Raw genomic sequence first — 23,088 nt, forward strand, 5'->3', positions numbered from 1 at the left:
CTGAAATGTTTTCTTTTATTTCTTTTTCCTCAGGGCAGTAAAACTCGCTTTCGCTGTGAACACTGTCGTTATCGCTATCCATGCTGTAAAATTAATGCTATTTTGAATCCTCATTCACGGCTGTAATGCAAATGGCTTCCTCCTTGGTATACAAGTGCACTTCCATGGCAGGAAAAAAAACTACATTTTGCTGCCTATGTAGTCCCCTATTTGTACAAATAGGAGTCATTCAGGATTCAGCCATGTTTTTGCTCGGTGTTAGCAAGTTACAGGTTTTTAGCTTTCTGCTGAAATATTTTATTTTATTTCTGTTTCCTCAGGGCAGTAAAACTCGCTTTCGCTGTGAACACTGTCGTTATTGCTATCCATGCTGTAAAATTAATGCTATTATGCTGAGAAATGCTGGCAAAAATGTATAAGATTTTTGATAATCTTATAAATAAATCTTATTAAAAAAAGATAAATGTTGACAAAAAAATGCTACTATGTTTGTTGTTGTTGTTGTGAATGAGCGAGTCGCCAGAGGTCTGTAACCGGGTCCGTATTGTAGGATACAGACCCGCTCGCCAGCCAATCAGAGCGCAGGATTTGATGGAAACCGCACCCCGAAAAAAATAATGTTCATTATTGTGAGGAGTGACTGGTGCTGTGACTGGTGAGGTGCTGGTTGTACAGTCTCACAGCAGTGCATATGATTTTAAAATGTAATTGTTACAAAATGCCACAGTAAAAGTAGTAGTAATTTATCACAGACGTACCTGGGGATGTGTACTTGAATCTGGTGAAGACGGTTGATAACCATTTGATTAGGATTTTTAATGATTTTTAAATATCTGCCTCTCGTATCATGGGAGGGACTTGAATACCGTATAACGCGATGTAGACGCCTCAACAGATTTTTTTTGTGTAGAGCAGTCATTTTACACAGTGTCTCTGAGCTGGGAAGAGGGACTCTGACTGATACAGAAATGAAATTGCTGTCGAAGTTGCTTCTTTTTGGCTCGTGTTTTCTGTCTGTTTTTTGTTCGTGGCCGATTCCCAGATTAACGTTGCGACAAGGTATGTTGTTTAATCAATAATCTTTTATATATATAGGATAATGAAGGATAAGGTGAATGAACCTGCAGAGTAAAGGAGAGCCACCAATGACAACTGCAGCAAAGCAAACCTTCTTGGGCTACGACCATGCACATTATTTGGTTTATTTTGTTGAGATAACCTTTTTTTCTCCTACAGAAAATACACGTCCGCAGATAATCTATAGCAAAAATGTAAGCTTTACAGTCTTCTACCTTCGAAAGGGATCCGAGAACCTGCTCTTGGGGAAACTAAATGAAGTGCTAGAGGTGAACGATGATGGTGTAGTGGAGGTAATTATTTATAAAGATGTTTGAAAAGTTCAAAGCAGTCAAGCCGAGACTGTTACTACGTTGCTAATACACTTATCTTAAGAACCGCAACTGACAGCATTAATTCACATTTATCAACCAAGTTTATGAAAATAAATCTTAAATACAGAAATTTATGCTTGAATCTATCAGTACATCAGTAACACATCAGTAAATTAGTTTTTCCCTTTATTACTCATTGTGAAAGGGTTTACAGATTCTGTATTATTAAGATAAGGACATAAAGTTTCATGATAAAAGTGATACAATAGAAATGATGTTATAAAACTGAATTTTACTTTTTTTGTTTGTTTGTTTGTTGTTGTAGACCTTCACCCTGACAGATAAGAGCAGTGATTCTTGTCATGGGGTATGTATGCCTACCATGTTCAGTTAACATCTAGGAACCATCTCAGATGATGATTTTAAAAAGTCCAAATTTGGACTGAGTTTTATTGATTCTTTGTGATTTATTACAGTCTTCTTTTTTTAATACTTTTTTTGTACTGTATATATGTATTGTATGTGTGTATATATGCATAGCATAAGTATTTGTATATGTATGATTTGATTTGGGCGATATTATACCATGTTGGTATGTCTTGGTATGTTGGTATGTTTTTTTTGTTGTTGTTGATTTTGCTTTCTTTTGTATATGTAGTTTATTATGGTGGAAAGTGACGTTTGATTAACGGTGGTATAGAGGGTTAGGATTTGATAAGTTATTTACTTCTTCCTAATCCTTTCTGAACATTATTATGTTACTGCCTTGTGGCTATGCTATTCTGTTTATGACGATGTTTTGATGATTACATTTTTAATTTTATTATTATTATTATTATTTGTTTGTTTTATATATTCTTTACTGTTCGGAATCAATCAATCAATCAATCAATCAATCAATCAATCAATCAATCATGGGTGGTGCCAGGGAAGGGCTTGGTGGTGCTGCAGCTCAATCAATAGTCCATAGGCTCAGGGGAAGAAAAAAAAAAACCCTTGGTACTTCATTTTCTGATGTTTACCACTGCCCTCTACTGTTCTCAAGCTTGTGCAGTCTCCGTCATTTAGTAAAGGGTCATATCTGTCCATTCTGTGATGTCATAAATCCATGCTCATCTAGTCCACCCCTTTCTGTTGCTTCTATCAACCATACCAAGCATGATTATCTTCAACAACTGGTCGTCATTAATTCTACACACATGCCCAAACAGCCAAATTTTCATGCTCTTGATGATAGTCACAACATTATCTTCCAGGTGTGCACGCTGCCTGATCTCTTCATTCATCACATAATGGAACCACTTCACATCAAATAACCTTCTATAACACTTCATCTCGAATGCTTTCAGTTTTCGTTCATCATCTTTCTTCAACGTCCAAGTTTTGGAGGAATACAGCAACACACAAACACAAACACGTTGCAGTTGTAGCTTCATCCATCTACATTGAAACTTCAACTTCATGTTGTAGCTACGCCGAGGATAGCCATTAGCACCCTCAAGAGATTTCATTGCATGCATTGAACTTTTGACCTTACTTTCATGTCCTGTTAGCCAGAACACATTTTTTTTTAACTTAGCAATAGCAATATCACAGTGGATCATTTTTTACTTCATAAAATCCAAGTCTGAAGACTCAGTCAACAGATGCATTGTTTTGAAGATATCGAATGGTAAGTGCATGATTTTTTTCCTCTGTTGCCAATTATAAATTTAATGTATTTGGCTATTGAGGCACAAATTCTCACACCTTATAGTTATCTCTGTGCCATGCTCATTCATATAACATTAGGTCTAGGAAGAAAATATTATTGATTCATTAGTTGAGGTGTTGTAACTGGCAGCGTGAGTTTATTATCTCAGAAGGCCATGCCATATTAACTTAACCGCATGTCTTTGAACTGTGGGGGGAAACCGGAGTACCTGGAGGAAACCCACGCAGACACTGGGAGAACATGCAAACTCCACACAGAAAGGCCCCAGCCGGCCTCAAACTTGGAACCTTTTTGCTGTGAGGTGACCGTGCTAACCACTTACACCACCGTGCTGCCCTAAGACAATTTGTCAAGCTGCCCTGTGAGTCAGATCCGCTCTAACATTTGGGATCTTCTTTTTCACTACACTTTTTCACCAAGTTTCATGAAAATTGGGCCAGTAGTTTTTTTTTATTGATTGTAGTGTTTGTTTCGAATATGAAAACCAAAATCATAAAAAGAAAAATAAAACAAAACATTTAAACATAATACATAGAAATACATATTCGAAAAGGAGTGAGAAGAAGTAAAACTTATAAACTCCCACCCCTTCTCCTTAAATAATGAATAACAATAACAAGCTTCCTTGTGGGCGGCATGGTGGTGTAGTGGTTAGTGCTGTCGTCTCACAGCAAGAAGGTCCGGGTTAGATCCCCGTGGCCGACGAGGGCCTTTCTGTGCGGAGTTTGCATGTTCTCCCCGTGTCCGCGTGGGTTTCCTCCGGGTGCTCCGGTTTCCCCCACAGTCCAAAGACATGCAGGTTAGGTTAACTGGCGACTCTAAATTGACTGTAAATGTGAGTGTGAATGGTTGTCTGTGTCTATGTGTCAGCCCTGTGATGACCTGGCGACTTGTCCAGGGTGTACCCCGCCTTTCGCCCGTAGTCAGCTGGGATAGGCTCCAGCTTGCCTGCGACCCTGTAGAACAGGATAAAGTGGCTAGAGATAATGAGATGAGATGAGACATATACACATATACATCCCTATGTACACACACCTCCCCATACATACATACCTACATACATATACCCATAGAAAATATATCTTTTATAAGCATACACTTTCACATACAGTACGCACGCACAACACATGCACACAGACACGAAAAGTAACAGAAAAGTGTTCTCATAACACTTAGTGCTACCCATTACCTCCCTCATCCCTGTACCTCTTGAAAATAGTGTCTTTGAACCTCATTTTAAACTGTTTCATGTTTGGACACTGCTTCAACTCCATGGTGAACCTGTTCCATAGTCTCACCTCGCTAACTGAAACACAAAAACTTTTCCTGTTTGTACGAAATAAAGTTAAATTAAAGTTAATTTTTCCCCTTAAATTATAACTCCCCTCATGGATACTGAATAATTTCTGTATATTTATTGGTAATAGATTATGTTTAGCTTTGAACATTATTTGAGCTGTTTGATAATCCACGATGTCTGTAAATTTTAGTAATTTGGACTGTAGAAATAATGAGTTTGTGTGTTCCTGATAGCCAACGTTGTGAATGATCCGTATTGCTCTTTTTTGAATGATGGTTAGTGGCCGTAGTGATGTTTTGTAGTTGTTGCCCCAAACCTCAGCACAGTATTGAAAGTATGGTGAGACTAGGGAACAGTAAAGAGTGTGGAGTGATTTCTAATCCAAAACCTTTTTTGCCTTGTTTATTATTGCAATGCTTTTTGAGACTTTAGTTTGTACATGTTTGATATGTGATTTCCAACTGATTCTGTCATCTATGGTTACCCCCAAAAATTTAATTTCATGAACGCTTTCTATTTCAGCTCCATCTATTTTTATTAGTACCTGTGTACTATTAAAATACCAAATAACCTGTGTACAGTTACCAAATAACATTATTTTTGTCTTGCTCAGATTTAGTGATAGCCTGTTTCTGTCGAACCATTTTTTTAGTTTGTTCATTTCTATAGTGATGTCCTTCTGTAATTTTTGTAAGTTATCCCCAGAATAGAAAATATTTGTGTCATCAGCAAACAACACAAAATGCAATACCTTAGTGACTTTACATGTATCATTAATGTACAAAATGAAAAACTTAGGGCCCAACACAGACCCCTGGGGGACCCCACAAGCAATGAAGAAACACAGTCACCCAATTTCACAAACTGCTGTCTCCCACTTAAATAACTTTTCACCCAGTCCAACACTATTTCCCTGATACCATATCTTTCCAGTTTTTTGATTAATATTTCATGGTTGATTGTGTCAAAAGCTTTTTTAAATCAATAAATACTCCAATAGCATATTGCTTGCGATCTATAGCATTTGTGATTTCTTCTATTGCCTCTATTATTGCCAGTAATCCTGCTTGCACTCAGGCAGCCAAACAAACTGAGAGCACAACCTCTTTGGCAGAGGTAGTTAAATTGTTGTGACATGCACATTTAATGGGAAACCCTACATTTCAGAGCGTTCTCAGTGAAAAGTCAGGCAACCCCATAGCACCAGCAAAAGAAAATCTCTGGCGCCGCCCCTGAGTATAATTCAATTCAAATGCCAGACACCATAATTACAAACTTATAAACATGTGGGTTTATTTAACAGGACTGGCTTAGAAATGTGTAAACCAGAAGTTTATTACATGGTTTAATGAGCCAGTGTCAAGTACCAATTAAGTGAGCATTTTCTAAATGTTTCAGAGCTCTTGTGACAATGACATAACTATAATTGAAGAACTACGGGGTTGGCTTTTTGTTTGTGGGACAAATGGAAAACAATCACAGTGCTGGATGCTGGTAGGTTGACTATACAACATCCACCAGTATTTTCTTTGTGCTGTTGAAAAGTTGGGTGCATTTAGCTAGACTCATCTAATCCTCACTGTTCCCATGAACTGTTCTTTTTCTGCTTCACAGGATCCCAGAAAAAACAATCACTCTACTGTGGTTGTGGAAAGTATTGATGGCAGTGGCATCTCACCTTACACATATTCACAAAACTCTCTGTCTCTTGTTGTAGGTATGTGATATGCATAACTAAATAGCTAAATACTTGGTATGCACAATTACTAGCAATATAACTTGAAATGCCTATGGCATACTTGGCAAACATAAAAATTCAGAGGTTCAAAAAATATTTGGTATAAAAAGCTGTTCCTTTTGTCAGATTTCTCGCATGTATTGTGCTGTTTCCTCCTCGGCAGCCTACATTGCCTTATAATGCTGAATCTCACAATTTCTTAACAGCACTTCAGAAATGGAGTACCGTTTGCAATTTTAATGCAGATTGCTTCCAGCATTTGTAATCATTATAAAAATACTGACAACATTTTTCTCAGAAAAGTGTATTGACATATGTTATCATAATATACCTTTATAATGACGAGCCATACTGTACATTCTTTTTTCCCCCTCCCTAAGATGGAGACCTTTATGCTGCAGCTCCACTATACTCAGATGGAACGTCACTACAGTTTCGGAGGCAAGCTGGCACCCAAAATGTATGGATGTATGATCCATGGATTACAGGTTGTTAAAAGAAATTGCACACCTGCCCCTGAACACACACAAATACTATACAGGGTTAGTCAAAATTATGTTAACACTTAAATGGTATAAACTGTTTATTCATAAAACATACATCGTATGTGCAAGGTGATTTACAGGATGTTCTCAAGCTGTTTGCCATCGTGATCAATACACAAAAACCAGCGAGCAACAGTACCATTTAATCTGTCACCCATGACGTATGTCTATCTGCAGGAGAAAAATAATCCATTAGTGTTAACATAATTTTGACTAACCCTGTATATTACATGTGAAACTGATGGGGGCTCCATTGGTATTGTACAAAAATATGCTACATTTAACCACTTATTGGGTGTTTTTGTACTGATTTAATTAAAACCACTGAACATTTATGATGGCAATGTTTAAATATACAATATACTTTAAATGGGTTTGCTATGGTAGTCATTCCTCTCTTGGCTTCTTCGCTTTCAGAACCAACATTTATCTCAGCTTTTGTGGCCAGCAGACCTGAGGACCAAATGAATGAGAAAATTTATATTTTCTTTCGAGAGAAAAACTCAGACACCAGTCCAGAAGCTGACCCCTGGATCTCACGAGTGGCCAGAGTATGCAAGGTGCAGTATTAATATACAGTATACTGTACAAATATATAACACTTAATATGAAACACAATTACACGACAGATAGTATACCAAATTTCTTAGTGTTGGAAGACAATGAAATATGACCTAAAATATTATGTGATTTTTTTTTTTAACCATGGCATATAATGATATCGATTGTCAAGATCCTCAGTGTTTTACTGGAAAATGAACATTCCTGTGAATCTGCACTGGGTTAAAAGTGCTGATGTTATGTTATTTAATAATACTGTTAGACTGCTTTGAAAGCGTTTTGCTTGAGTTTGGTTTGTAATATAAGAACAGCTCTTATTTTGGCAGCTGCAGCAAGCAGATTCTTTTTATTATTATCATTCCTGGCAATTTGTAGGTTGACAAAGGTGGGCCCAAGAGATTTTTCCAAAACATTTGGACATCTTTCCTGAAGGCACGCTTTGTATGTGCGATTCCTGGAGAGTCGCTGTACTTTAACCGTTTGCAAGACATCTTTGTGCTACACTCTGACGACTGGAAGGAATCGCGGGTTTATGCTCTTTTCTCAAGCAGCTGGTAAACATCTTCTACCTCCATATAATTTATCCAGCAGACATCCTGCTTTATTTGTGTACAGCTTAGTCAGTAAACATCCTCTTCCATCTGCATGGGTGTTCCACATCCTTTATTCATATACAGCATGACACTAATTCAATAAATTATAAGTAGAAAAATAAAGTTTTCCTTATTGTCTAAAATACCCATATGAAGATGCTGTATGGTGAATTCACATTTTTAATGGACCACCTATTTGTATTAACATGCCTATTTGTTAACCCATGGCACAGGAATGCTACGGCTATTTGTATATTCTCCTTAGCTGAGCTTGATGACGTTTTTGGGAATTCCAGCTTCAAAGGATACAATGGAGATATTCCCAACCCAAGGCCAGGAACTGTAAGAACTTGTTTATCTTTTTACCTCTCTTTTTATTGTTGTGGAAACTCTTAAAACTTAAACTCTCCCAAGCAAAAATGATTCAAAATCAAAGAGTTTGCAGAAAAGTTTAGACCTTTGTTAAATCAGTTAACAAAGGCTGAGTTTGGTATGTAGAGTGAACCGACTCAAAAATCACAAAGTTCTCATTTTGTACAGTTTCAAAATAACAGTGTATACAAATAATCTCATTGGTTAACATGTCACGTCATACCACTTCAGCATTTTCTATTGGGCAGTACATCTCATGCTTCTCATATTTTGTATCAACAGAGCCAAATTTTCCAGTATGAACGGTCCTTTCAGAAAGAATCAAAGCATATGATAAGAAGTGATATGTCGTGAACAACACAGCATTCAGAGCATACAATACATGATTCAAAATGACTGGAGTCAAATCAGCTTAAAGATTGATCCAGGTTGCAGGTGCAAACGACCACAACACTCGATAGGGTACAATCGTGGCCTTGGCCAGTCTACCACAACATAGGATAAAAAAATGATGCACATTGCAGCTGTAGAACTTGTATTGTAACAATAGCCTATTCACAGTGAGCAATTGCTCGATTCAGCATGACCTGTGCTAGCTCACTACAACATATGATAACACTGCAGGTACTGGAATTCAAATAATACCCTTTTTGAATAGGCCTGTGATTTAGCAGAAAACAACTTTTCAGTATAAGCAATCTCAATGTCTTTATTGTATTTTACTGTAATTATGATCATTCATGAATCATTATTTTAATCGAATCAACTTCATTTACTCTTTACTGAAAATCAACATGACTGGCTTTGAATCAAAATGCAATCATCATAGACCAAATTATTGCTTGTATGATGACATCAAGGCATATGTGTGTGGTTACATTAAGGATTTAAAATCACCACATCATCTGTAGCTATACTGAGTTAAGTTTATACTATTATCTGTCCATCGCAACCTGAGGTAATCAAGGGAACAAAATCAAGCAAGCTCATGGAAAATTCATGTATAATTTGGTTTTGGATGGTACATTTTAACATGTGCTTTTAAATCATTTGACTTTGAATGTTTTATTATATCCCAAATCATGACCAAAACACACTGTTTCCATGTGTGTGGAGCAGTTTGTGTGTCTCACCATCTAGAGTTTCCACTTGTCATTTTGTTATCCTACACTATGAGTAGCTATGTTAAGTAAAGTATTTTTAATAATGGCAGTTATGACTGGTGTTATTGTTATTAATATTCATACCAGTCCTCACCTCATCATCTCTAGCCGCTTTATCCTGTTCTACAGGGTCACAGGCAAGCTGGAGCCTATCCCACCTGACTATGGGTGAAAGGCGGGGTACACCCTGGACAAGTCGCCAGGTCATCACAGGGCTGACACATAGACACATATGACCATTCACACTCACATTCACACCTACGGTCAATTTAGAGTCACCAGTTAACCTAACCTGCATGTCTTTGGACTGTGGGGGAAACCGGAGCACCCGGAGGAAACCCACGCGGACACGGGGAGAACATGCAAACTCTGCACAGAAAGGCCCTCGTCGGCCACGGGGCTCGAACCCGGACCTTCTTGCTGTGAAGGTCCTTCTTGCTTGCTAACCACTACACCACCGTGCCGCCCCATACAAGTCCTCTAATGGTTAATTTTTTTCCAACAATTTCCTCCATCTCTTTGTCCTTTGACCTAGCGGGATCTACAAGCCTCTGTTTTATATCTCAACAATGCCTATTGTTTTTGCTTCACAATGGTCCGGATGTACTGAGGAATTTCTCCCACTATAGAGGGCGGCACGGTGGTGTAGTGGTTAGCGCTGTCACCTCACAGCAAGAAGGTCTGGGTTCGAGCTCCCTGGCCAGCGAGGGCCTTTCTGTGTGGAGTTTGCATGTTCTCCCCGTGGGTTTCCTCCGGGTGCTCTGGTTTCCCCCACAGTCCAAAGACATGCAGGTTAGGTTAACTGGTGACTCTAAATTGACCATAGGTGTGAATGTGAGTGTGAATGGTTGTCTGTGTCTATGTGTCAGCCCTGTGATGACCTGGCGACTTGTCCAGGGTGTACCCCGCCTTTCGCCCGTAGTCAGCTGGGATAGGCTCCAGCTTGCCTGCGACCCTGTAGAAGGATAAAGCGGCTAGAGATAATGAGATGAGATACTGTATAGAAACACCTCTCTACATACTTACCTTAGTTTAACTCCATTAAACTATATAGTATATCAATAAAACCTCATATGATTGCAGTTACAAATGGTAGTGCAGTCTGTAAATAGTAAAAAAAAAAAAAAAAGATGCACTATTTTCCTCACCAAATAGTTCATATTTTTGAAGACATTTTTGCCTAGTATTTCTAAAGCCTTTTAGATTGCTGCCCATTTCCATATGTTGCTTTCCTTGGCATCCAAGACAGCTTAAGAGAAATCTGGCGGATGTAAAAAAAAAAAAATTCTGTTTTGGAGGGATTTCATAGCTAATTCTTACCTGTCTTTTTTTGTGTATTTTCCAGTGTGTGAGGGACAGTAGGTCTCTGCCCATTCACACTATGAATATTGTTAGAAACTATCCAGAGATGAGTGACTGGGTCCATCCTATCCAGAAACATGCTCCTTTCTACATCAGCAATAACAATTACACCAAAATCACAGTGGATAGAGTGAATGCTTCGAATGAAAAAGTGTACAATGTGTTGTTGCTAGCCACAGGTATGGACTAATACTTTATATTACATTATTTTGGGTTTACACAGTGTTATGTTTCAAAGTTCTGTTTTCCTTTCAGCTCTGCAGTTTAGTTTATGTAACAAAGGGTTCACTGAGGCTAAGAATACATTTGCAGGAAGTTTAATAATAGGAGTGGAAGGATCAGAGCAATCAAGGCCGACACCAGAAAGACTGGAAAAGGCAGATAAATCCAAAACACAATCCAAATCATAATTGGTGAACAAGGCAAGGGCACAACGCCAGAAATGAGAGGCGGCACTGAAAACAAAAGGCCAAAGCAAAGGCAGAGACGAAATAAACAAGGCAGTGTCGACTATCCAGTATAACAGATTGACCATCCAATATAACAAAGGCTCAGCACTTACACAACTGATGGCACAAAATGCTATCATTTGCAATTTGTTTGTGTCCATGTGCTTTTATAGTGTCTAGCCAGAAATTATGGGCATAAGTGGGGAATTGGTTCAAAACTCTGGAGAGGGTGACTTCTGGTGCATTAGGGGTGGGTGTGTGTTTTGTAACTCAGTTGTTCCTGCTCTTATGATTTGAATAAGAATAGTTTAATCAAATGACTTATTCCATGTTGAGCTTCTTTTCATAGGTGAAAACATGGTTAACATCTCAAACACTTAACACTAATTATTTAGTGTTCTTAGATTATACTGTGAAAATGTTTTGGAAATTCATCACTTGTTTTTATTCTTTGTTGTTTAGTGGACTGTCCTCTTTCCTGTAGACTGTTGTGTTTGGCTCAGATGCTGTAATGCATTATTTAGTGAGTCATTAAGGGTCAGGTGCACATGAATAAAACATTTTCAGGCTCTCCACAAGCCTAACAACTTCACCACCAAAGCTGAGCTCTCCCAGTTTTAATACCCCACATGGGCTTGAGTTGCATTATCTCATCTCATCTCATTATCTCTAGCTGCTTTATCCTGTTCTACAGGGTCGCAGGCAAGCTGGAGCCTATCCCAGCTGACTACGGGTGAAAGGCGGGGTACACCCTGGACAAGTCGCCAGGTCATCACAGGGCTGACACATAGACACAGACAACCATTCACACTCACATTCACACCTACGGTCAATTTAGAGTCACCAGTTAACCTAACCTGCATGTCTTTGGACTGTGGGGGAAACCGGAGCACCCGGAGGAAACCCATGCGGACACAGGGAGAACATGCAAACTCCACACAGAAAGGCCCTTATATACATGAGTTGCATTATATATATATATATATATATATATATATATATATATGAGTGATTCCACGCTTATGGGTACTGAAATGGGGACATGAACTTATTTTTAAAAATTCACCTAAAACCATTTCTTTTTTTACCATCAGGTCACAAAACATGTAATCTTTAATGAATGATATGTTAAAAGATAACTTTAATTTTCTGAGATGTAATAAAAACATATTTATATGCCAAAGTCAAGCCTATGAGTTCCAAAATGATGTCTGTTACATTACTTCTGTTACGATTGTCCATCTCGCGTCTGTTACAAATTAATTGCAATCTTGCTATATACCATGTTAATCTTATTGAAAGAATGTGTATGTTTATTCTACTACACATGTTTATTAATTATATTTGCTAAAACATCACCTTCCTATGTTTCAAAAAGTAATTCTACATTGTTAAAATTGAGAATATATATGTCCACAACACTTCTGTTACGTTCTGACTTTGGCATATAAATATGTTTTTATTACATCTCAGAAAATTAAAGTTATCTTTTAACATATCATTCATTAAAGATTACATGTTTTGTGACCTGATGGTAAAAAAAGAAATGGTTTTAGGTGAATTTTTAAAAATAAGTTTATGTCCCCATTTCAGTACCCATAAGTGTGGAATCACTCATATATATATATATATATATATATATATATATATATATATATATATATATATATATATATATATATATACACAAAATAAAGCATTTGCCCTATTGTGGGGAGATTGTGAGTTCAGATGTCTGGGAGCCAGTGGAGAAAAATTAATCAAGCTCTCTAGGTGGGAAGGGAGGCCATACTCTCTTTACCCTGATAGTCAGAGGGACACTAGCCAATCATAGGTATCTGTGATCTGATGTATGAGGAAGAGGGTAGGCAGTGCTTTCTTTCAAGTGTGTTATGCAGAACCGAGGTTTTTTTCCTTCCAAATGTGAATTATCAGTAATCAGTAGAAGTGTGACGATTAATCGATCCCCGATCTATTGATCCATTTCAATCCGTGATTCAAAAATCAATTAAAATCTAATGAATCACGATTCACTGACAATTCACTAACAATACCTAATTTCATCCCGATAACCCTAGATGCATAACAAATTTCGACAAACGGCATAATTCTGATATTAAAAATTCAATTTGGTATCCGGAGCTGTACATGGGCGCAGCCATGTTTGTGGTTGCTGTAGCAATCTCGTGAGATCACGTGTTGCTTTGTGAACAGCATGGCGGACGACTTGGAATTCCTGAAGCCACTGGCTTTTGAAAGCCCAGTTTGGTGACATTTCTTACTGTCTCATGACAGAAAACAAGTGCTGTGTAAGCTGTGCAAGTCTCAGTTTCCTCATCATGGCAATAAATTATTGCTATCTCAGAACTTATTGAATCTCAGTGCCTTATGTACTCTCTGGACAATGAATGTTGTGTCTCAAGAGGTGGTATTCCCTTTAACACAAGTGACTGTATTTTCGTGTTTTAAAAGATTGAGACAAAAGTCATGAAGTTTTCATAGGTTTTTTTGTTTCTTCATGTTTTGCAGTTTGAAAATTAAAATGTGCCAAAAATGACTGAACTGTGATACATTCATAGTTGCATTCAAAATCAATGGAGTGACTGGAGTCTGAATAAAGACTACAAAGGCAACACTACTTGCTTGTTTTTTATTGCTCTACATTTCTAGGCTGACAGTTAGCAGAATATTGGCAATAATTTGCATCAGTTATAAAATAGCGGACAAAAAATGTGAATCGTGATTTGAATCGAATCGGAAGGTCAAAATTGTGAATCGAACCGTGAAAAAATTGAATCATCAACACACCTCTAGTAATCAGGGATGGGACCTGTTAATACATTAGTTTTCCCTGAGTATTTGTTTGCCATGCCTTTGATAATACTTGTCGTATGCAAGATAGGCTATCATTTTAGTAACAAGCTTGTAAGAGCTGTGGAAATGTAATGGTCCGTATAACTTGAATGGTTCAAAGGAAAATCTATTTTGCATACATTCTGCACACATTCTTTGCTGCTCTAAAGCTTCCATCATTAAAGGGTAAAGGAGTTATGGGATGAATGATTGTTGCAACAGTTTTCAGCTTTGTAATGTACTTCAGGCAGCAGTTTGTCATACAGCTGTGTGTGATGACTTCAACATGTAGTTCACATGATGCCACTTAATGGTTATAAACTGTCATTATCTCTTAGCTAGATTTGCCTCTTGTTGTACTGCAAAACTGAAAAAAGTGAAATTTGAACATCAGAAGTGTCTTGGGTGGTTAACTGCATCTCAGTTTGTCTCCTCTTTTAATCATTGATTGCCTCTGTATGTGTATAAACTGCAGACACTGGAATGATCCATAAGATACTGGAACATGATTCCAAAGCCTTTATAATTTCTGAGACAAGTCTTTCCAATGGCTCTGCTCCTGTTCTATCTATGAAACTACACTCTGAAAAGGTACAGCCTGGTTCTTCTTCAAATGTTGGTTTGTTTATGGAATTCTTGTTATCTAGAATTCTTAAAGGTGCTGACTGCAAAGTCATTTGAAAGTTTTTTTTCTTGCACATGGCATTTTCCTATGTCTCACAAGAACAATCTCATGCAGATGAGATGTGATCATTTTGATGTGCTGAGGGTCACTTTTTTTCCATTTTGGGACTAAATATCTTACCTCTTGGAGCCAAACAGTATGGCCCTACAGAAATAGCCGAACGCGAGCAGCTTTAACGAATTAGCATAACTATGGAACTGTGTTACACCAAGATGGTGATGCATGGAAAACACTTGCTGTGTTCACACTTATACCGGTACGAAAGTGGTATAACTGTATCGATACAAAGTATACCGGTACAGTTTAGTGCATCTGTCCACACTAGCGAGAAATGTTTGCGGTTTTCTTTCACGGTAGTTGAAATGTGCGTGCGCGAAATGTTTCTGTGGTTACCAAGTAACTTCCTTCCAGCAGATGAAACAACGTGTGTGTGCTTTTTGTTGTCAATGTACAGTCTGTATTTCTGGTGGTCATTTATTCAGTCGAATCGTATAAAACACGCGAGGCAGTTGAGAAAGAAACAAATGAATCTCCGTTCTTCACTATTTTATTCAGCGAAGACATCGATTGAGGTGTGAGACTTTGCGCATCCGCATTATATTTGTATCGATACAGAGCCACTTCATCTGTCCACACTACAGCGAAGTGCTACAGTACTGATACTGTACCGGTACGAAACCCATACATTTGTGGGTTTCATACCGATACAGTTATACCGCTACAATACCGGTATAGTTGCTAGTGTGGACAGGTGTTGCGGTACGAAAGTAGTTTCGTATCGGTACAAAATCCCTAGTGTGGACAGGGTAGTTCACTGTGACTCTGCATTAACCTCAGAGAGTTTTGAGCCACAGGTATGTAATTTGTGGTTGATATTCGCGAATAGATCTGTGAAACAAAAGAAGAATAGATCTTTTCTCTGTTACTGCTTTTGTATTATCGTTTCTTTCTCTGTAAGATCAAACATTAGGTGAATAATTCCATACTCGCTACCATGGAGTCGAGTCCATGCATTCTAAGGCTAAGACAGCAAAGCACTAGCTAGAATAATTTAGTCATCTGTCCGGAAAAATGACGTCATCTAACCTTGCTGTATCTTGCAATTGCACTCACTAGGCAGGCTTTCCTTTTGTTTCCCGCTGGCTTTTAGCTGGTGGGAGAGCTGAGTCCGCCATGTTTACCCATGCCGACTTGTTTTGGTTAAAAGGTCAAACACGCCCCACAGTGGTCATGTGATATTGTTGCTCATTTGCTTTGACAATCTCCAGAATTGTAAAATGTGGGACGTATTTTATCTCAGCAAAACATTTACACAGAGGATACATAGTGTGTGCAGCAGCAAAACATCTTGAAGCTCCAACAGCAATAGAAACAGAGCATTTTGCCCAGAATTCAACTTTGCAGTCAGCACCTTTAAAAGTCTCTTAATCTATGTATCACTACGAATGCAGTCTGAATATAATACATGTTAAATCATACATTGTATTCACTCTTTGCTTTTGACACTTTACTTCCTCAGAAAAAGTTGTTTGTTGGATATCCTGGGCAAATGTCCGTCTTAGACTTGCAGAGGTGCCAAGACTATAATACATCCTGTGAAGACTGTGTTCTTGCCAGGGACCCATACTGTGCTTGGACTGAAAATGGCTGCACCTCACAAATTAAGTATGTTTTCCAAACTTTTTCATGAAGTTTGCATATTTTGATAGCCTGTCAAATGAAAATTGTGTCCACAAAAATTATAAATGAGTAATGCATTGTAATTTAATTGCAGAGGGGGAATTCAAAATATTGCCACTGGCGAACCGCACATATGTTCTAATAATTCAGGTAAGATTTTGCATCAGTTCCCTATTGGTGATATTGTTCCCAATGTAGCTCTGGTTTCAGTTACTTTCAAGTGCTAAATTCATTCAAATAACATTTTTTTCATAGATACAAAAAGACGCAAGCGGGATGTGCCATCTTCATTTCCAACCCCTCCAATAGTCTACACTGTGCCCAAGGGTTTCCCTTTTTACCTTTCCTGCCCAATTGACTCCCACCATGCCACCTACAGCTGGGAGCACAAAGGTGAAAGCGAACCATGCCAGAGGACTCAGTCTGATTGCCTCTATCTAATACCAGCTGTCAGTACACATGACTATGGAATTTACAACTGTATGTCAAGTGAGCGTAACTACAACAAAATAGTTAAAGCATATCAACTACATGGTCCCTCTGAGCCAGGGATCCGAAACAGAGCCTACAAACTCACAGCTCAGAAAGAATGCCTGCTGGCTGTATTCACTGCACTTCTTTTCAGTGTACAGTCATCTGTTTAATGTATGTCTATTTTTTTGTCTTTAAGTTTCTTTCCCTCTTTTTAGTCATGCAGTTCATCAAAGGTTGGAAGTGGGTGTGCATGAAATGCACATAAAAAGAATGGAAACCAGACAAAAGTATGCATCAGTGGGTGTGATGGGTCAGGGAAATACAAATCAAATGAGTTTCCTTCCGTGATAGCTGGGTCATCCTGTATTAAGGCTAGTCATCGAGCCATGTGTGGGAGAGGATCTGAGGTTCTGTGGCAGACCCACTCCTTATATAGATATGAAGGGCTCATTCTAAGCTTATGAAAACCAAAATGATTCATAGTTGCAGGCGATTACCGGGTACATACGAAGGAAAACATAACTGTTGACACTGTATTCCATTTCTGCTAATAGAGCCCCTTAAATCCTACATAATGCACATTTAAAATGTTAGTCATTCAAAATACTGTATTTAATTGTATGTGTTAATTAATTTATTATATTTTTAAATTTATTTTAAATATTTGATTAATCTGGGGGAGGGGGAAGATGAGTGACAGGAAACACCCCAAAACACTGAAGCTATTATTATTATCAATAATTATGGTAATAATTGTCAGAAAAGTGGTTGAGTGGAAAATGCAAAAGAGTGTTTATTATAAAAATAATTATCAGCAAGCATACAGTTCAAATCAGCAGAAATCATGAACAATTGACAGGTCAAGTAAGGTACAAACAGACTATACTAGGCAAAACAAAAACGGAATCCAAAAAACACAGAGCATAAGTCAAGAATCAGGATGGCAATACGGTAACATGGCTCAGTAATGGTGACAGTCAATGCAATACTTCGCACCTTGTGTGAGTTCTCAGAGTCTTTATATGCATGTGCACTTTAATCTGGGACAGGTGCAAGTACTTAGTCTTTGTGGCACGTGCTGCTCCTACCACGCATAAGTGGAAATTGGATGCATGCGTGAATGTGCATGGATGTGATAGAACCCCCCCAAAGAGTTCCTCCAGGAGCTAAAACCCCTCTTGGATGGCCCCGGGGATGAGGACCTGGTGCCAGACACCGTGCCATCGGCGTTCCACTCTGGTTCGGGAGGAATGTGGCACTGGAATAAGGGTCTAGGCAGGGATTTGGGCTTGGGTTGGGCCTTCAATAAGGGCAAGGACACAAATGGAGGCTTGGGTTCTGGTCGAGGCATGGGCTTTGGACAGGGTATTGACATGCACTCAGGCTCTCGACAGGACTTGGGCTCTGGACTGGACATGGGCTCGGGCTGTAGACAGGACTTAGGCTCTGGACAGGACATGGCAAGGGCTTGGGTTCTGGACAGGACCTGGGCTTGGGCTCTTGACAGCACTTGGGCTCCAGACTCTGCTGGACTTGGGCATAGACATAAGCTTGAGCATGGGCATGGATGCAGGTGTTGGCATGGGCATGGACTCTGAAACAGGCATCAGCTTTGTTTGAGCAATATTCTCGTCCTTGCTGAGGCCCGGTGGCAGGACGATGATGTCCTCGATGCCCGGTGGTGGAGCGATGATGTCCTCGAAGCCAGGCGGCAGAGTGACGACATCCTTGTTCTTGCTGAAATCTGGAGCTGAGGCCACCTTCTCAGTCTCTGGCACTGGCTCTGGAATGGGCAGTGGACCTGAGGCCGCCCTGTCTGCCTCTGACACTGGCAGTGGATCAGACAGTGGAGCAGAGGCGCTGACTCTGGAGCTGAGGCCGCCCCTGTTGGCCTCTGGCGCTGACTCTGAAGTGGAGACCTCTTCTTCTGCCTTGGCCTCTGGAGGGAGCTCTGGAGTGAAGGCCTCCTCCACTGCTGCTGCGTCAGCCTCTGTAGGGAGCTCTGAATGCGTATGGATATGCCAGTAGTGTTGTGAAAAAAATGTAACTAAAAAATTTGGGGGTTTTGCAAAGAAGAACAATCATAGACAATGCTAGAGTAAAGCTAAACAATCTGGTTTGTTGAGGGATTTTAAAGGTCATAGGCAACGGTTTTCAATTTATGCACATTTGAAACTTTATATGTGTCATGATCCGCCCCGGACTTCCACTCTGGAGATTTACTATCTCCCAGTTCAGTGCAATCCGGATCCGGGACGATACTTCCATCTTGCCGGCATTCATTTCCTGGTCTGCTCTGCTGTGTATAAATAGGCCATTCTCAGAGGGGGACTTTGCCAGAACATCTTGTCTGTTTCTCATGTCGTCTATGTGCCATTTTTTTGCTTCCTGATTTTTGCTCTCTGTTTTGCCTAGTCTTAGCCACAGTTTTTTGTACTCATGTTTTGTCACTTTTTTTCCCTTGTTTTTTGCACTATCGTTGTTGTCTGAACTATTTTTCATATTAGCACTTTGTCTACCTCATTGCTGTCTGGATTATTTTTGCTATTTTTGTTTGACTTTTTTTTTTTTGGACTTTATTTAAATTTTTTTTTATTCATTGGACTTTCTGGTTTGTGTTCTGCTATTGGATCCTAACTCACCACATCGCGCCACCCTTAACAATATGTTAAAAAAACCAATGTAATTTTCTTCTGGTCCCAAGAAATATTGTTAAGTAATAATTAAAATAAGTTACCGCGGATCGTGGCGAATTTCTGTTTGGCTATTTTCGTGACCACTTGGCGCGTGACATCATTCAAGTCAAACAAACCGCTTGAGTTGAGTCCACTTCTGTTTACTTACATTGCCTTAGGCTTGATTGCAGACGTGCATTCAGGAATTTCCAAAGAGAAACCATGCCTTATTGTTGTGCAGTGACCGATTCAGGAAGAAGTTTTTACCTTTTACCGAGAGAGGAGAAGAGGTGGAGTGAGTGAGTTGGCTTTTCCCAAAAGAGTAGACGAGGTGGAGAGAGTGGATTGTGCGCGTGAAACAAAATCAAGCAGTCAAAGAATAAACGGACTAGCAACGCTCAAGCAAAAAGGAGAAGATTGGAGGTAAACCTTTTTTACCTTTGCTTGCAATTGACAAGTCAAGAATCCTGAGGGATCCTGTACAATCATTGTGGAAATGAGACAAAGGGATATTTCCTCACTTAGAGTCGGCTATAAATAGTATAATGCTGCGGATGGCAGGCTAATGTGGCCTACCGGCACACTGTCCAGTAATCGTTACCTATATCCACTAGGGAGGGCGGTTTAATTATTCTTCAAAAGGGCTCTTATTTAGTATTACGACGAAAGTAGGAATTTATCATAATTACCAGGATAAATTGCTTGGGCGCGAGTCTTGTTGAGGTCCGGCGTCACCGTGATCAGAGTCGGCCAAGTTGCTGTCCGATTCCGAGGCTGCACGGTCAAACCAGTGAGCCACATTCACCGATTGCTTCGCAACGGCCATAGGTTCATACATGTATGGTTTCACCTCTCGATATTCAATTTGGAGAGTTCCTATTTCAAAATTGCTATCACTTTCAGACATTTTACACAACCTCTCACGAACAAAGTCTGTACACGTGTGCTCGGTTCGCACGTAAACACTGAACTGCTCCCAGTCTGTTTGCCTTAAATGACGTCACGAGGATGGTCCCCTGGCGGTGAAAGTGCGCATAAGTGAGATGTAAACAAACCTTCGGAAATTGGGCAAAACAGTATATTTCAACCGTTTTATTCAATTTTAGGGTGCAAATTAGACACTAGGAAGATTGAATTCGCTTTTTGGGTCGTTCTTCTAGACAATAAAGTTGATATTCTATGTTTCACCTCCGACCATTGCCTATGACCTTTAAATCGCAATTGCTGAGTGCATGGAGTAGGACAAACACAGTAGAGTATAGGCTCAGTGTAGCTTTATTATATATTGTATTGAATTTATTGACATAATTGGCAGAATAGTCAAAAATACATATCAGAAGGTTATTGCAGGTTAGACTTAGAAAGCTTTACATCTGTTCCAACATGACAAACCACAATAGGGTAGTTCTTGGGTAATGGAATTACATTCACAGCAAAATGTGGTTTTTTTTGTTGTTGTTGTTGCAGTATTCAAGATAATGGTATTAAAAAAATTCACACTGTATGGGGTATCTTTTTTGACTGTAAAAAAAAAAGCAAAGACATAACTCTGAACACACAATTTTCATGAGGAAAGAAAAGTCAGTAATGGAATTATGTCAGAAAAAACTGAACTTTCATTTCTTAAAATTCAAACTAAGATTTCTCTGAAACGACATTGCTATAATTGGGGTGATTGATTTTTAAATATGGTTTTCAGTACATTTTGCCTTGGATTCCATACTTTAGCAAGATCACTGAGCTGACAAGTTAAGGCAATCTTAATAATTTCATAATTTTGGCCACTCTTCTGAAGAATTGCCCAGTACTAAGGTTCCTGCAATTTATACTTTGTCTCTACAGTATGTGCTGGATTTTGTAGATATTTAATATCTCATGTTGAACACTAATGCTTTGCACTAAACTGAAATGACAATGACCTGAACTTCTTGTGCCCCGTGGGACACCAGTAGGATTTTTGGGTCCTATAACACTGGAATGCACTTTTATTTAGTCCCTTGGATGGTTTCTCGTCTCCTGAACAGTTTGCAATTCCTTGATTCCTCTTCACACTGTAGTGTAAGCAGTGTAGCAGGGGTGGGGTGGGGTTACACTTCCTTCCACTGGATATAAGAATTTGAATGTTAGATATGCATGTGATGTGATGCGATGTGATTTGGGGTGTAACTGATGAGAGGTAATATGCTATAATGAGTAAACTATGTGGCAGGCCTGATGTAATTGAGCAGTCTATAAAATCAGTTAGGGCCAAATTCAGAAGAACTGCATGATTTATCTTTGCCAGGACAGAAAGTAGGTCCCACCCATCTGGGAATACACTCAGCGGCTCTGTTGACAGAATGGTAAAGGATAGGGTGTGGTGGCAAGAATATAATTATTCAGTTTCAATTTTACTGTAGTAGCCCCACTGAGAGTACACCAGGACTGTACATATTAGCAATAATCAACTGGGGACTGAATAATGCTTATGAGTTTTGGTTTTCCAGTGTAAAAGACAGAATATTTATTTATTTTATTTATTTTCCAAAGGTGTGTTACAGCTTATTACAACTATTTATCAGAAGCTTGAATATATTTTTAGAATATGACTTTCTTATTAAAGATGTATTCTGAAACTTGTTTCCTAATCACTGAATGACTGAAGTATTTATGTGCCTGAGATGTACGGGATGATAGTGACTGTGTGCTGTGTTTAATATTTTAAACATGTGCCATTATGTTATGGAAAAACACTTGGTTAAAATATTATTTATTGTTGAGGATACAACAGCAGGTGGTGATACAGGATACATGAAAAAATAACCAAACCTTTGTCTTGTGTGCAGAGTATTTCAATGGTTATTGTAGTCACAATGCTATGCACGCTACAGCAGTTCTTGTTCATGTAGTGACCACAGGATATCTTCCTGTGAAATAGGGGTTACACCTAAAATGTTTTTCATTCGCTCTAGGGTGATGCTACTCTGGGCTAGTGAAAATATTTTATTTGCAATGATCCAGACATGTGAAGCCTATTTTTCCACATGTTAAACTGATCAAAGCAGCTGTGGGTTTGGTTTACTTGGTGAAGTCAAATGAGTAAGCACGTTTTTGTATGCCTTCGACTCGGCCATGTTGAACTGCGTCCTTCACAATTCAGCTATTCAGCTACAAGAAAGGATGGTTAGCCACTTTAAATATCTCATCTCATCTCATTATCTCTAGCCGCTTTATCCTTCTACAGGGTCGCAGGCAAGCTGGAGCCTATCCCAGCTGACTACGGGCGAAAGGCGGGGTACACCCTGGACAAGTCGCCAGGTCATCACAGGGCTGACACATAGACACAGACAACCATTCACACTCACATTCACACCTACGGTCAATTTAGAGTCACCAGTTAACCTAACCTGCATGTCTTTGGACTGTGGGGGAAACCGGAGCACCCGGAGGAAACCCACGCGGACACGGGGAGAACATGCAAACTCCACACAGAAAGGCCCTCGCCGGCCCCGGGGCTCGAACCCAGGACCTTCTTGCTGTGAGGCGACAGCGCT

At 39.2% G+C, this 23,088-nt stretch overlaps 1 protein-coding gene across 1 annotated transcript; it reads left to right on the plus strand.

The window, feature by feature from the left end:
• Positions 1 to 919: 919 nt before the first annotated feature.
• Positions 920 to 22,114, plus strand: sema7a (semaphorin 7A). Its single transcript, XM_060914898.1, has 14 exons — positions 920 to 1,059; positions 1,237 to 1,370; positions 1,717 to 1,758; positions 5,804 to 5,899; positions 6,020 to 6,122; positions 6,524 to 6,631; positions 7,106 to 7,248; positions 7,625 to 7,803; positions 8,076 to 8,184; positions 10,723 to 10,918; positions 14,517 to 14,632; positions 16,246 to 16,391; positions 16,501 to 16,556; positions 16,662 to 22,114. The coding sequence occupies exons 1-14, from the start codon at positions 969 to 971 to the stop codon at positions 17,048 to 17,050; spliced, it is 1,908 nt and encodes a 635-aa protein (XP_060770881.1). The 5' UTR covers positions 920 to 968; the 3' UTR covers positions 17,051 to 22,114.
• The last annotated feature ends 974 nt before the right edge of the window (positions 22,115 to 23,088 follow it).

Source organism: Neoarius graeffei, chromosome 2 (genome assembly GCF_027579695.1).
Source record: "Neoarius graeffei isolate fNeoGra1 chromosome 2, fNeoGra1.pri, whole genome shotgun sequence".
Lineage (NCBI taxonomy): Eukaryota > Metazoa > Chordata > Actinopteri > Siluriformes > Ariidae > Neoarius > Neoarius graeffei.

Bases quoted from the DNA above. Each gene is read 5' to 3' on its own strand.
- sema7a (XM_060914898.1), top strand. From the start codon at position 969: ATGAAATTGCTGTCGAAGTTGCTTCTTTTTGGCTCGTGTTTTCTGTCT. The intron at 6,632-7,105 runs GTTGTTAAAAGA...CTTCGCTTTCAG, and splicing joins GTATGATCCATGGATTACAG to AACCAACATTTATCTCAGCT. The intron at 14,633-16,245 runs GTACAGCCTGGT...TTACTTCCTCAG, and splicing joins TGAAACTACACTCTGAAAAG to AAAAAGTTGTTTGTTGGATA.